General features: G+C 46.1%; 3 protein-coding genes across 3 annotated transcripts; all 3 read left to right on the top strand.

Annotated features, from left to right (window-relative positions):
- Positions 1 to 914: 914 nt before the first annotated feature.
- On the top strand, positions 915 to 2,007 carry F4813DRAFT_366809 (uncharacterized protein). Its single transcript, XM_049244083.1, has 2 exons — positions 915 to 1,263; positions 1,338 to 2,007. Exons 1-2 carry the CDS (start codon positions 967 to 969, stop codon positions 1,629 to 1,631), a joined length of 591 nt encoding a protein of 196 aa, XP_049097624.1. The 5' UTR covers positions 915 to 966; the 3' UTR covers positions 1,632 to 2,007.
- Positions 2,008 to 4,847: 2,840 nt separating this feature from the next.
- F4813DRAFT_157841 (uncharacterized protein) lies at positions 4,848 to 6,870 on the top strand. The gene is made up of 2 exons (XM_049239041.1): positions 4,848 to 5,632; positions 5,745 to 6,870. The coding sequence occupies exons 1-2, from the start codon at positions 5,029 to 5,031 to the stop codon at positions 6,737 to 6,739; spliced, it is 1,599 nt and encodes a 532-aa protein (XP_049097623.1). The 5' UTR covers positions 4,848 to 5,028; the 3' UTR covers positions 6,740 to 6,870.
- A 1,699-nt stretch (positions 6,871 to 8,569) lies between these two features.
- Positions 8,570 to 12,767, top strand: F4813DRAFT_366805 (N-terminal binuclear Zn cluster-containing protein). Its single transcript, XM_049244082.1, has 6 exons — positions 8,570 to 9,421; positions 9,481 to 9,608; positions 9,664 to 9,728; positions 9,783 to 10,100; positions 10,162 to 11,398; positions 11,453 to 12,767. The coding sequence occupies exons 1-6, from the start codon at positions 9,215 to 9,217 to the stop codon at positions 12,204 to 12,206; spliced, it is 2,709 nt and encodes a 902-aa protein (XP_049097622.1). The 5' UTR covers positions 8,570 to 9,214; the 3' UTR covers positions 12,207 to 12,767.
- The last annotated feature ends 104 nt before the right edge of the window (positions 12,768 to 12,871 follow it).

Here is a 12,871-nt window from a genome sequence, read left to right as displayed (position 1 = left end):
GGTTTCTATAGCGCTACCTCACCTGCAGGCCACCATAAGGCTTCTGCCGATCAGTGGGGCATACCGACTATAACGTAGATTCTGGCCAACTGAAAAAAAGCAATAATACATTCCGTTATCATTTCCATGGGCCTTAATTGGAGTAGCTTTGAAAGCTCAAAATGCTAGGTAGTTCGGAGACTCATATTGATGATATTAACGAGTCCTTGCGGGAGATTCTTCGTAAGCTCTGGCTACGTCTAAACCCAATAGCTTCAAGCGTCAAACCCTGCGAGGGCAAATAATGGTGGTATTCGATGACTATCCTGTTCTTTTGGAAACACCGCTCTATTTAGGTATATACGAGCAACGTAGCTCTTTACGACGTCGTATATTCGAACACGGTCGATGAGCGGACCGTCCCGAAGACCAGGGTATTGAGTTCAAAGCAAAGCGCATAGTTTTAAGTTACGCTTTAAGCATGAATGCCGATATTTCGGCATCGAACAACTTGTAGCTAGATTACCGCTTTTGCATATTCTGTCTTAGAGGCGCTGCTAGAGCTATTTGTTAAATCATGTGTGAAACGCATAATATAATATTAAAGCTTCTGGTGAAATCAAACAGCTAATGAGGGATAGGTAGTCTATCTAGGATAAGAGGAGAGTAATATTTCTCCTAGGATAAGACTCATGGGTTAACGGGAAGTTGACATATGAATATTGGACATGTTTGCGTATAGACATTAAAAAGGCATATTCACGTGCTTACATGATAAAAATAAATATACCTAAACATATGTACGGCTTCAACTAAACAGATGGCGGCTTATTAGCCAATTCCTTTTCCTGATTGAGTAAGTGGGTTGCGCTACCTATGTGCTTATCTCTTACCGCTGATAAGTAAAAGTCCAATTTTATTTCTACACTCCGCAGGTCGCGCCAAAGTCTTCAAGCTACATCTCGTCGCATCAGAACTTTTGTAAAAATGGCGCCTTCGAGAACAAAAACAGTCAAAAATAAACATGCCGCGAACAAATCCGGTATAAGTTCCAGCAAATCGTCAAAAGGAGGTCCGTCAGATGGCATCGTCAAGTCAAAACGGAAGGGTCCGGTGCTCTCGAAGCAAGTAAGAGGGAAAAACACTCCTGACCTACTGAAGAAGAAAAAGAAGAGGGTCTACTCGGAGAAGGAATTGGGTATTCCAGAATTGAATATGGTGACCCCGGTTGGAGTTACAAAGCCTAAAGGGAAGAAGAAGGGCAAAGTTTTCGTAGACGACAAGGTACGGCCAGTTCGCATGTGGTTATTCCATTTCAGCCAACGAATTAATGCTAACATGTGTCGCTGCGTCAATAGGAAAGCATGACCACGATTCTAGCCATGGTCCAGGCCGACAAGGATGGAGAGATCGAATCCAAGATGATCAAGGCCCGACAGATGGAAGAAATCCGCGAGGCGAGAAGGGTTGAGGCGGAGAAGAAGGAGGACGAGAAAAAGGCAAAGCTCGACGATACTAAGGATTCACTGAGAAGAAAGAGGAAGAGGATTAAGCAGTCTAATGAGAACGACGACGGTGATGGAATCAAGGAAGTCGCATCTGCTGGGACAAAAGCCACCAAACCTAAGAAGAAGAGGGTATCGTTCGCCTAGGAGATTTTGGATGGGAATATGAATGACTGGACGGCGTTTTGGCGTTGATTCGGGCTACCCCCGAGAAAATACGAGCATTGATCGATAAGATTAGCATCAAAGCATTTTCGTGATACCCCCAGGACGAAATTAATACGGCTATTACTATGTGCATGGGTCCAACCAGGCTGTTCAAGTTAGTTTATCATATAACTAGAAGATGATTCCAGTCCCAACCATATTATTTCCTCAAACATACACCTTACACTCGGGATGTAGCTTAGAATGGTATGCGACCCGACGGCTTGACTTATCACTACCACCGACATGATTAACATAGTCGTCAACCCTGCTATATAGTACGCTTGCGAGGAGGCCCATCAATAAATGACTACCTAGGTAGTAATTTAATTAAGCTAAGCACTTCAAAAGCTGCGGGTCAATCCAAGTAAATCCCTAGGTAGATACCTACCTAAGTATGAGGGTAGATGCTCATAAAATTGTTGGATTTAATGAGGTTCTTACCTTATATGAGAGTGAGGGTAGGTTCGAGAACAATGCAACTCGAACATACAACAGGCTTCTTTACCTAAGCTCAAAACAGACGGTAATATTTGGGATTCTCTAATATTCGGCCTAGTTTAGATACCTCCTTTGATTTTTTTTTTCAAGCGGCAGATTACAGTTGATGGTTGAGGGTATCGTTATCTTTTTTCATATTCTTGATATTTCTCGGTTGACTAGTTACCTGGTTTCTTAATATGTAACTTGAATAAAAATGCCGAGAATACCTTCTAATAATTAGGTAAGTACTTAATGTTATTGTTATGAAGTTGTTTAAGCGAACTAAGAGATTTGTTTCTAATTGACCGCCGCATTACTAGCAAGCCTATTTGTAGATCCGTTGTTTTACTTTGCCGTAGGCCGCTCCGCTATCGACTTCTTTTTTAGGGGTTAAAAGTGAGATTTAATCATCAACACAAACCAGCACGTATGACAACTACTCTTATTGTAAGGTGATACTCCTAAATAGGTATCACCTCCCTGATTGGAAAATGGCAAATATAAGAAAAAACTGGATAGCTCAGTAGATTTAGCACATCATGTTTTAAAGTACTCTTCTCTTTCTTGTAAGATCTGAGGCTAATTGAGGACTGACCGTGAACTCGGGTTTTTTTAGTAAGAGTTGACATTACATAAGCGCCACTATTGGCAAGCCACTTACACTATTATATAAGATGTTATATGATGCGATGAGACAGTCTCTTTTAGTACTGTTGTGTAGTAGCCTTGTTCAAGACCACAATACCATGGTATTCTTTTTACTTACCCTTTTCGGATACTATTGAAGACGTGTATTGTAAGTTTCGCACGTAACGAGATGTTGAAACACGAGCAACGTAATCCGTACACTCGTAACATGCTAGATATCATTTAGTTAGGCTATAAAGACACAGCGACGAATCTCACGCTGTTGCGAGTCTAGACACGACGATAGTAGTGCGTATGGTATGCGGACTTGGTGCAAAAATAGGGCGTAAACCGAAGCTAATATAGATGGCGGCTCGTGCTAAACTAGGAGCATCCTAGCTTGAGATTCGTGGTCTCACAACAACATAATTAATGCCTACCTACCTTATATAAGTGCGTACGTATCCCTTCCTTTACTAAAGTAAACATTGATATATTCAAAGTACCTAACTAAGCAATCTCACTTTTCTCTCTACTTAAGATTTAGATATTCTTAACCCCATTACCGGAGAATCTCATATGAATTATGACGCAATTCCCCTAAAACAAGATGATTTTGGGAAAGCCAAGTATGTACCAGAGCTGTGCGTAAGTACCCGCGGTATAAATAAGGCGGCCCACCTTTTGGCTTGGGGACCCTGACGCCATCTAAATTAGGTCCTATGTAGAGGTAAGCCCAGACTGCCAGACCGATCTGAGTACCTAGACCAGACAGAGTGCGGACTGGGCCGGTCCTCTCAGCAAAAATGTAACAATAGGTAGTAGGGGAAGGTGAGGAGAAGGAGTGAGAAACCCTCGATTGAGATGGTGGTACGAACGCAGTCATGAATCATTTATCTGTCAGAGGAATCAATCAATCCCAATCGCGTGGCTTTTCCAGCAGGCAGATCTGCACCAAGGAATACGGGCTGCTCTGCTACCCGCCAACCATAAGTTGTCTAATCTACGATGGACCGGGTGGTTTGCATATGGCGGCTACACACGAATGGATCGAATCATGATTCTATGTATTCCGTATCTTGCTTACCTGTGGCTAACCTTGTGTGGGTTTAGGTTACCAACCTACTGCAGTTAAAACTTCGTGTTCCTGCATTGGTTACAGGCTTGGCATGTTGGTTTGGGGTATGGAGAAGTACAATTATATTCGTCCGCCCGTGCACCAATGTTTTGATATATCATAGTTTAACTATATATTAGGAACTTACATTACTCACCTACCTTGCAATGCCCTACTTATCGAATCAAGTTGATATCCACCGTCATGATATGTAGAAGAGTCCTAAAAGGGGCTCAAGAGATAAAACGTTATGAATGGTACAACGACCTGGTGATGATAATGAGGATGGATGCAAGAGATGTCCGTATGTTTGTAAAGAAATCCCCGTCTCGCGGACCAATCGTAGAAGGGCTTGCCCATGTCCTTGTCCGTAGCCATCAAGTGTGATTGGTCCGTATGTTTATGACCCCCTGGTTAGAGGGACAACGCTCAGCCCAAGCGAAATGAGCAGCATCACCCTTCCAGCACTTGTCGTCCATTTACAGCAAGACAAGGCCCCCCCAAATTCAGTGTCATGTCGAGCGTCCGACGAAGCTAACGATGCTCGGGGGTGTGTCCACTGATGAGAAGTATCTCATTTTAATTTTGGATTGGCAAACATATTATCAAAAACGCTCCCGCTGTCGGGTTTCATTAATTTCTCTCCTCTCCTTCACCTCTCTTTATCCTCACCTTAACGTCCGGCCGACCGTTCGTCGCTTGTGGGTGTCGATGTTTCGGTTCCAGAGCCTCTCGCGCCAACAATGAGGATCCGGCAACGATAGAAGGACTTACAAAGATAGAAGTAGGAATAGGGGACGATAATAATACGATAATGATGGGATGCTATTCTGGACGATCAGCAACCTAACTAACGCATTCATTCTCATTCTCTCTTTTACCTGCCAGTTTTACCTGCCAGCCAGCCAGCCGCAGCTTTTTTAGTCGGGCCAAAAAACGAATCCATCCAAGCAGCGAACCGCAAACCGCGAACCGCGCCCCCCAAATCCACCAGCGAATCCGACTCTGCCTCTAAAAAAAAAAAAACTAGTATTCTAGTACACACGCTTACACGCACGCACGCACTTTGAAAAAAAAAGCTCGTATTTCTCCAATTCACCGCCACGCGCGATGACAACCCCAGTCTCGGGGTCTTCACTCCCTCAGACCCGAGACGTACATCAACACGATCATTTTCACAATTCCAGAGACAGTCACTACCACCACCATCATTACCACCACCGTACTCACCACACCCACGACGCTCGTTCTCAAAACAGTAACAAAAGGGGCCACAAACGCACCGATTCGGAACCCACTATAATCGTCACGACCGTTTCCGTTCTTGAGCTTATCGATTCCTCCGGTGTCCCCATTACTACCCAGACCCTCACGCCATCCTCCAACTCGACACCACCTACGTCGTCCAGCTATATCACTACTAGCTCCGAACCCGACGTTAATGTCGACCCGACGAGCACAACAACAAGTTCAACTTCAAGTTCAACTTCAAGTTCTGCTCTAGGCTTACCTACTTCTTCCCCGGGAACCAGCGACGATGAAGGCGACGGCCTCTCTTCGACTTCCATCCCCACGATAGACCCGACCGTAGCACCGTCGGAGTCTTCGATGCCTACTATCTTTCCCACGTTATCTTATTCGCCTTTGACGTCCACTCCTTTATCAGGCTCTCCCGTTTTTCCATCCTTGGCTGGCGTGACTAACACAACCCAATGTAAGTCTCTTATTTTTTATTATTATTATTAAATTATCACTACTATTATAAATCTACTATTATAAATGATTATTCGCTTTCGTCCCGCTATTAGTTGCTAACTCGTGCGTAGCTTCTTCGTCCACTCTTTCTCTCAACAGTACTAGTTCTACTCCGTTACCTTCATTTTCCATCGAGGGTTTTAATTCCTCCTTGTCTGAGTCATCTAGTACTATACTTTCGTCTGATTCTTCTTCTTCTTCTTCTACTACTACTACTTCTTCTTCTTCTTCCTCGTCAACGACTACCACTCGCTCTAACCCCACGTCGAGTACTTTTGGTTCTTGGGGAGTACCTACCCAAACGGGAGACAGTACTGCTGGCGTTGGCAATGCACAACCATCATCTTCGAATGCCGTAGCGACCGATGGCGACTCCGTTTCAAATGGGCCCGAGGCGGCCACGGTCGCGGGAAGTGTTCTAGGAGGTGTGGCTGCACTTGCAGGTATTTTGATTCTTGCTCTCTTCCTTCTTAGATGGAAGAAACGCCAGAACACCCTTAAGCTCATACGAGGCTCCACGAGTGAACGAGGCCCGGGCGGCGGTTTGGTTGGAAATTCCGGTCCTGGCGGGGGAGGAGAGGGCGGTATGTCTGAAACACGACGGCGTTCAGTTCCCTTTGCAATTCCCGCGGCTCTCGCCAGCTTGACTGGATATAAACACTTCTCTGGACGTAGTGCCGCCTCTTCGGATGGGGGCGAACGAGGATTTTCTAAGGTTTCTGGGAGGAAGTTACCTCCGGTTATTCAATTCGGTGGGGATGGCTATTCGGATCCCCGCGATACTATTCTAAGCGAGCAGTCCATTGATTATCGAGACTCGGCCTTCCCTGGACTAGGCGGTGGGCTCGCGCCGACTAGGTTAGCTGTGGGTGCCCCGATGCGGCCGGAAAGCGGAATCCCGGTCTTCAACCCGGGGCCGGCTCGGACTCCAAAGACGGAGCAGGTACCTTTCAGTCCTGGTTCAGAACTTGCGCCTCCCCGAGATCCACTTGGACGATCCCACCCTTCTCACGATGGGTCGAGTCGTTCCCACGGTTCAGCCTCCCGGTTCACTGAGGAATTATGACACCCTGGATAGATACCCTGCTTTTTGTTTTTGCTTTTGTACATTTCGCTTTTTTCGGTTTTTTTGTGATGATACCTGTTTGTTATTTTGTGTCGACATGTACTCGTCACGGCATCGGGTTGGCGTTGACATGTGAAATAAAAACTCAACAGGGTTATAGGGGAAAGGGATAGAAGGCTACTTTTTAGCTTTCGCCCCTGCGTCAGATGTAAACCATTCCTTGTAAATAGTCAAATGTTGTTCCGGACCTTCGGGCTGGATAATGACAATGAGAGCACGATATTTGGGAGTTGAGGTTGCGGCAGCTATCTCCTCTGGTCTGCTCCTAATCAAGCATAATTATCATCAAACATATTTTTATCTATGTCATCTCGGATCTTGTGTTATAACTGTTTTCAGGACCCCGAGTGGAAAGATTTGCCTTGTTATGCCGATGAATAAGTCTGTCAAGCAAAGCAAATGGATCTTAAGCTGATTTATTCCCATCTATTCCTAAGCACAATAAACACAATAAGCACAATAAGCACAAACGTGCATCGCATCTCACTACCTAATATGATCAACGGAGGGGCTCGTTAAGATAAGTAGTTGAGACGGTTATGAAACACGACTTGACCTCACTTTACCTCTTATCCGCGATTCCGTTGACGCTTTGGCCTGCTATTACAAATCGGTGGTATGTCTATGCCACCATGCCGCCACGCTGCTTGGTAACAAACGCCTTAACAAACGCCTAACCTACCTCTTACTATGTATGTAGAAAAGTGACGGGGTCGAGTTAAGTTTACCCCGGGTAACGCTAACGCACATGCTTGCAGATAGATCTCGTCACCCGCTTGGGCGTTGAGTCTAGACTGGATTCTTCATCTCATACTACCTGGGTGGATGAAACCAAGGCCACTTCTGCAAGGCGATCAGTCTAAGGGTGGGGATGCACGTAGCCTAGCGCTGGGGAAGGATTGAAGCTTATCATCCGTGTGCATGTAGTTGGCGGCCTCTGATATCATATGATGTTTTCCACCGTATGTTATTACAATTTCGATGGGATAGGATACATACCTGAGCTTACCTGAGCTTGTTAGATTAACTTGAAGAGGTGTAGAATGATTTCTTGAATCTTGGAATTTTATAAAAGGATGCTGCCTCAGTTTTTGTTAATTAGGTACCTAGGTTAACCTAGTTAACTAATATGTTAACAGGTATAAACTCCGAAATCCGTTCCTATCGTTCTAGTTTCGAAAAGACGCTCGAAAAAAAGACATGTTGGTGCTCTTGATTGCCAAAAAAAAGGTAAGAGGGGCTGAACTAGGACTCGGACACTTTTCTCTATGTAATATTCAAGGGTCTTAGTGTATCATTTTGTCCGATCGAGTGAATTCTCGACCTCCTCGACAATCTATTGTCTTAACTTAAGGGGAAACCAAGCGGCTTGGTACTTGTACTTTTTCGAAAAGATAATAAATCCTATTAACTACTTTATAAATCATGGACCAAACACATCCAGAAGCTGTACATAGGACATGGGAATCCAGGGTACTCAAGCGTCTATCATACTAGGCCCTGCCGGTACTCAAGACGAAAGGATCCCCTCATAATACCACCCCAGACCCTTTGGTGCTGTCATAGCGAATTCTGATTCGTGGGGAACTTGAATCCCACTGAATTATTGTCTGGACTAGGAGGGGAATGCTCGCACGTCCCTGACAGTCAATACTAGTCAGTAAGTCAGCTAGTGTTACCAACGGGCATCATCAGGTCTCAGACAACAGAATTTCCATTCTGCTTGTCTCAAATATTACGAGCTCTTTTTGTTTTTCTCTTCCTCCTCCTTCGTCCTATGGAAGTAGACAGGAAGAGTCAATAATTCCCTTGAGCCACTTTCTAATAAACTATTGGTCTTGACATCTAAGCCACGCCACCTGATAGTCTAGCCATACATATTACATATTACATATCATTATCCCTAAAATATCTTTGTGTTCAGTCAGTATTGCTTGGCGCCTAAAATCTTCAATCTGGTACCAAGTTTAGAAAGAAAAAGGCGAGTACGAATCCGCGGTACAACGTACATACAGAGCCCTTGCGCATACACACTACCTACATCCAGCCCGGCGTTTAAACCCGACCCAAGCCCCCTTAGATAATTCACCGAGCGAATAGCGCACTTGCTAAGAGTCTCGACTGGAGACAGACCCGTTGGCAATTTCGATAAAGACATCGATCACTGTCCATGGGGGAGCACTTTAAGTCCGCAAAATCCTAAAAATCCTAGTACATACCACACAAAGTACCTACCTGAAAGTTACCTAGGCTGAATTACTTCTCCAAAACGTCAACTTACATTAACTCTCTTAATTACCCAAAAACAACCCCGCGATAACGTCGTGTATCTCGATAACCACCCCGACGATTTTCTTATCTCCCGGAGCGACAACTTCCAGCCGAAACAACGACTAAATCCGTAGAAGAGAGGCCATGGATCACATGAGAGTCGATCCCGGTGGCTTCCAGATACCAGGAATGCACCGTCCACAACTGATGAACCAACCACCACAGATATTCGGTGCTTATAGTCACGATGGCTTATCCGTCTTGCATCCGGAACTCGCGGCGCAAATGGCTTTCGATCCATCGTCGTTGCTCGATGACCCGAACGATGCAAAGAGAAGGAGAATTGCACGGGTGAGTTATCACCAGTTTCGGGTGTGAAGCTGTACATAGGTTGACTTGAGTAAATGAAGGCTTGTGATATGTGTCGGAAGAAGAAAATCAAGTGCGATGGAAAGCTTCCCGCGTGCACGCATTGTATTAACTATAAGACGGAATGCGTCTTCACGCAAGTCGAGAAGAAGAGAAGTCCGCCCAAGGGGTATGAGTGGTTCATGTCCAACTAAGTGCGGTTAGAGACTGACCTATGCAAATAGTGCAAAGTATATCGAGGGTCTCGAGAACCGTCTAGGGCGCATGGAAAGTTTGCTGAGGCTATCCGGTACGTCCTCAGTCCTTCACTGTACACCTTGCATTGGCTCACAATATAAGAAAGGCCTACTCGGAGAAGATGACGAATCAACCGATCTAGCTACACTGGAAAGACGTCTCGCCGAGAAGCACCAGCAGTCGAGACAAGCTTCGCAAGCAGCTACTTCGAATCCTACATCACCGTCGCAAGCGACATCTGGTCATGATGGCGCAGAATCGACCCCTCAAAGTGCCCTAACATCTCCAGAGCCGACTAGAGACCGTGATAATAGAAGAGAGAGCTCACCGCAACCCGAGCGACCTAAAGATGAAGAAGTCGAGTCCCTATCTGAAATGATGTGCTCATTAGTAACGAGCCAGTCCGGAGAGACGAGATATATAGGTACTAACCACGAAATAGCTACGGACATAACCCGTGATGGAATTCGGCTAACTTGTATTAGGGTCATCGTCGGGTTTCTCTATATTCTCACCAAAGGGTATCCAATGGGTAAACGAAAAGACGGGAGACAGATCATTTCAACAAATGATATCGTCAGTATCCATCGATGATCACAAATGGAATCACTGGAAACCCGAGATTTTTAGTGACCTTTTCCATCGTCCGATTTATCGGCAGTTACCGCCTAAGCCAGAAGCTTTATCCCTGCTCAAGGACTATTTTGACAACTTCAACTGCATGTTCCCGCTGTTCCACCAACCAACGTTTATGCATCTCGTTGAGAGACAGTACTCCAATGACCCGTATCAGGGTTCGGGATGGTGGGCTAGCCTGAATGTTGCATTGGCCATTGCGCATCGTCTTAGAGTCATGAGTAATCTAGTACCGCAGGAAGAGGACGATAAGTCATGGGCGTACATGAAGAACGCCATGGGAGTTTTTTCCGAATTAACGATGCGCAATACCGACTTATTGAGCGTGCAGGCTTTACTCGGCATGGCCTCCTTTATGCAGGGGACCCCCAACCCTCAGCCGTCGTTTCTGCTGGTTGCTGCAGCCATCAGACTGTCGCACAGTATCGGGTTGCATAAGCGCGGATGTGGTTTTAATCTGAACCCGGTCGAGATTGAGCAAAGGAAACGAGTGTTCTGGATAGCATATATGCTAGATAAGGATCTGTGTCTCCGATCCGGACGGCCTCCAGCGCAGGATGACGATGACATGAATGTAGAGCTCCCAGATGCCGATCCAGTAGACAATATTGGCAACATTCCCCTTGCCGACGGAAAGGGAAAGATGAATCTATTCCGAGCGATGTGCGAATTAACGGTTATTGAGAGTCAGGTTTACAAGAGGCTCTATTCAACCAAGGCCACCAAGTTATCAGAAGGCGAGCTACTACAGACCATAGGAGAGCTTGATAAACAACTAGACACTTGGAAGGAAAACATCCCCATTGACTTCCGTCCAGAACACGAAATAAAAGCGTCTCACACTCCTCTAATACTCCATGTGGTTATGCTACATTTCTCTTACTACAACGCCCTCACTACAATCCATCGCATGTCTATACATCACGGCTACTGGACAAGTCGACTATCCAATTACGCGATCCAAGGCCTGAACCCCAGGCCTTTAAATCCACGGGTATTTGCATCTGCAGCTCTGTGTGCATCCGCAGCCCGAGCAAGTATTCAACTGCTTAAGTATATCCCGCAGGGCGACTTTTCCTGCGTTTGGTGAGTGTCTCAACATTTATACCCGCACTCCTTATCCGTACTAACACACTGCAGGCTTATTCTTTACTTCCCTGTCTCGGCACTCGTCACGCTCTTCGGGAATATTCTGCAGAACCCGTTAGACCCGCGAGCGAAGTCGGACACGAAACTGATGAATCTGGTGGTGACATTCCTCTCCACCCTCGGCGCTGAGGCTGAAACCGGTGGAGTGCACCGTATGCTCGGTGTATGCTCCGAGTTTGAGCGCATCGCCAAGATCGTCATCGACAAGGCGGAACGCGACACTAATCGGCGTAAGCGTAAGAGTCACGAGCCTCAGAGACCGTCCATCAGCCAAACCTCTCCATCGCAAATGGTCAACACGCCGCGGTCCTCAGCAGCCACACCAACTAGCAACAACTACTCAGGAAACTCGCAGCTATCGCCCAAATTTAACGGAGAGCAGAATCGTGCTAATAATGCAGCAAACGGGGGCTTCAGCCCCATGGACACGGCGAGCTCGAATAACGGCTCAGCGCCACGCGACGGACCTGGAGGCTGGCCGTCTCCATCGCCACAACAACAGCAGGAGTGGAATCCCAACGCTATGGACTTCGGCAACTTCTCAGAGATGACGGGCTTTGGACAGCCGATCACGTCACCACAATTACCGAGTCCCGCCGCGCCTGGAGTTGCGGGCAAATACCAGCCGCTTCTCCCACAGGAGCTGTGGCAGATGCCCGGAGGGCTCGACTGGGACTGGGCCGAGTTCACGGGAGGCGTTTATCCTAGCTTCGAGAACGGGTCCGCGACGCAGAATGGGAGATGAGTTTGACCTACCATTCACTACTATAATCATACGGGGGGGTCTATAGGCCATCCCTACACTTTTTCGCGAAACAAAGAATACATGGACCGAGTGCTTCAGCGTTACGTTCGATTGGGGAGTAAGGCACAAGCATAAGCATGGCAGGTATGAGAGAAAGCATCCGGGGTGTAAGGGCATTGGATGCAAGGAATTGAGCACGGGCGTGGGGGGTTGAGGTTTTCTAAAAAGTAGGGAAACGAGGCCGGAGGGGGGGATTGAAGGGATTCAACTATTTGGACTAACGTTGCTGTTCTGGCCGATAACAGTTAAGAACTAGACCTGCTGTCTTAGGTAGACAGGTACCCCATGAGGAGTTTGAATTTGCTTATCTATGGTATTTTATATTTTATGTCTTTTTTATGTGTAGGAGGCGGTATGCGGTGGCGTTTATACGGCGCATCTATGTTCTGTCCAGCGGCCTGAGACGAGACGTTGTATATCTCAACTCTTGAGTGTGTGTTTATGAATGAACATAATGTTATTTAAACAAGTAGTTATTTCAAAAAAAAACTTTACCTTGAATTTATTCCATGAAGTCCCCTTATGTGTATGTACCTAAGCTATTATATCTCAGCTGTATGTGTATAGTTGGCCTACAAGTACAGGTATTTATTTATGCAAATGCA

The sequence above is a fragment of the Daldinia decipiens genome (assembly GCF_022478715.1).
Source record: "Daldinia decipiens strain CBS 113046 unplaced genomic scaffold F4813scaffold_28, whole genome shotgun sequence".
In the NCBI taxonomy this organism is placed as follows: domain Eukaryota; kingdom Fungi; phylum Ascomycota; class Sordariomycetes; order Xylariales; family Hypoxylaceae; genus Daldinia; species Daldinia decipiens.
This window is presented reverse-complemented; position numbering and strand designations above follow the sequence as displayed.

What these genes read in the sequence shown, in the direction of transcription:
- F4813DRAFT_366805 (XM_049244082.1), top strand. Translation starts at nt 9,215, where the DNA reads ATGGATCACATGAGAGTCGATCCCGGTGGCTTCCAGATACCAGGAATG. An exon ending in AAGTTTGCTGAGGCTATCCG is followed by an intron (nt 9,729 to 9,782) that starts GTACGTCCTCAG and finishes AATATAAGAAAG; the next exon opens with GCCTACTCGGAGAAGATGAC. An exon ending in GGCGACTTTTCCTGCGTTTG is followed by an intron (nt 11,399 to 11,452) that starts GTGAGTGTCTCA and finishes AACACACTGCAG; the next exon opens with GCTTATTCTTTACTTCCCTG.
- F4813DRAFT_366809 (XM_049244083.1), top strand. Translation starts at nt 967, where the DNA reads ATGGCGCCTTCGAGAACAAAAACAGTCAAAAATAAACATGCCGCGAAC. An exon ending in AAGTTTTCGTAGACGACAAG is followed by an intron (nt 1,264 to 1,337) that starts GTACGGCCAGTT and finishes CTGCGTCAATAG; the next exon opens with GAAAGCATGACCACGATTCT.
- F4813DRAFT_157841 (XM_049239041.1), top strand. Translation starts at nt 5,029, where the DNA reads ATGACAACCCCAGTCTCGGGGTCTTCACTCCCTCAGACCCGAGACGTA. An exon ending in CGTGACTAACACAACCCAAT is followed by an intron (nt 5,633 to 5,744) that starts GTAAGTCTCTTA and finishes ACTCGTGCGTAG; the next exon opens with CTTCTTCGTCCACTCTTTCT.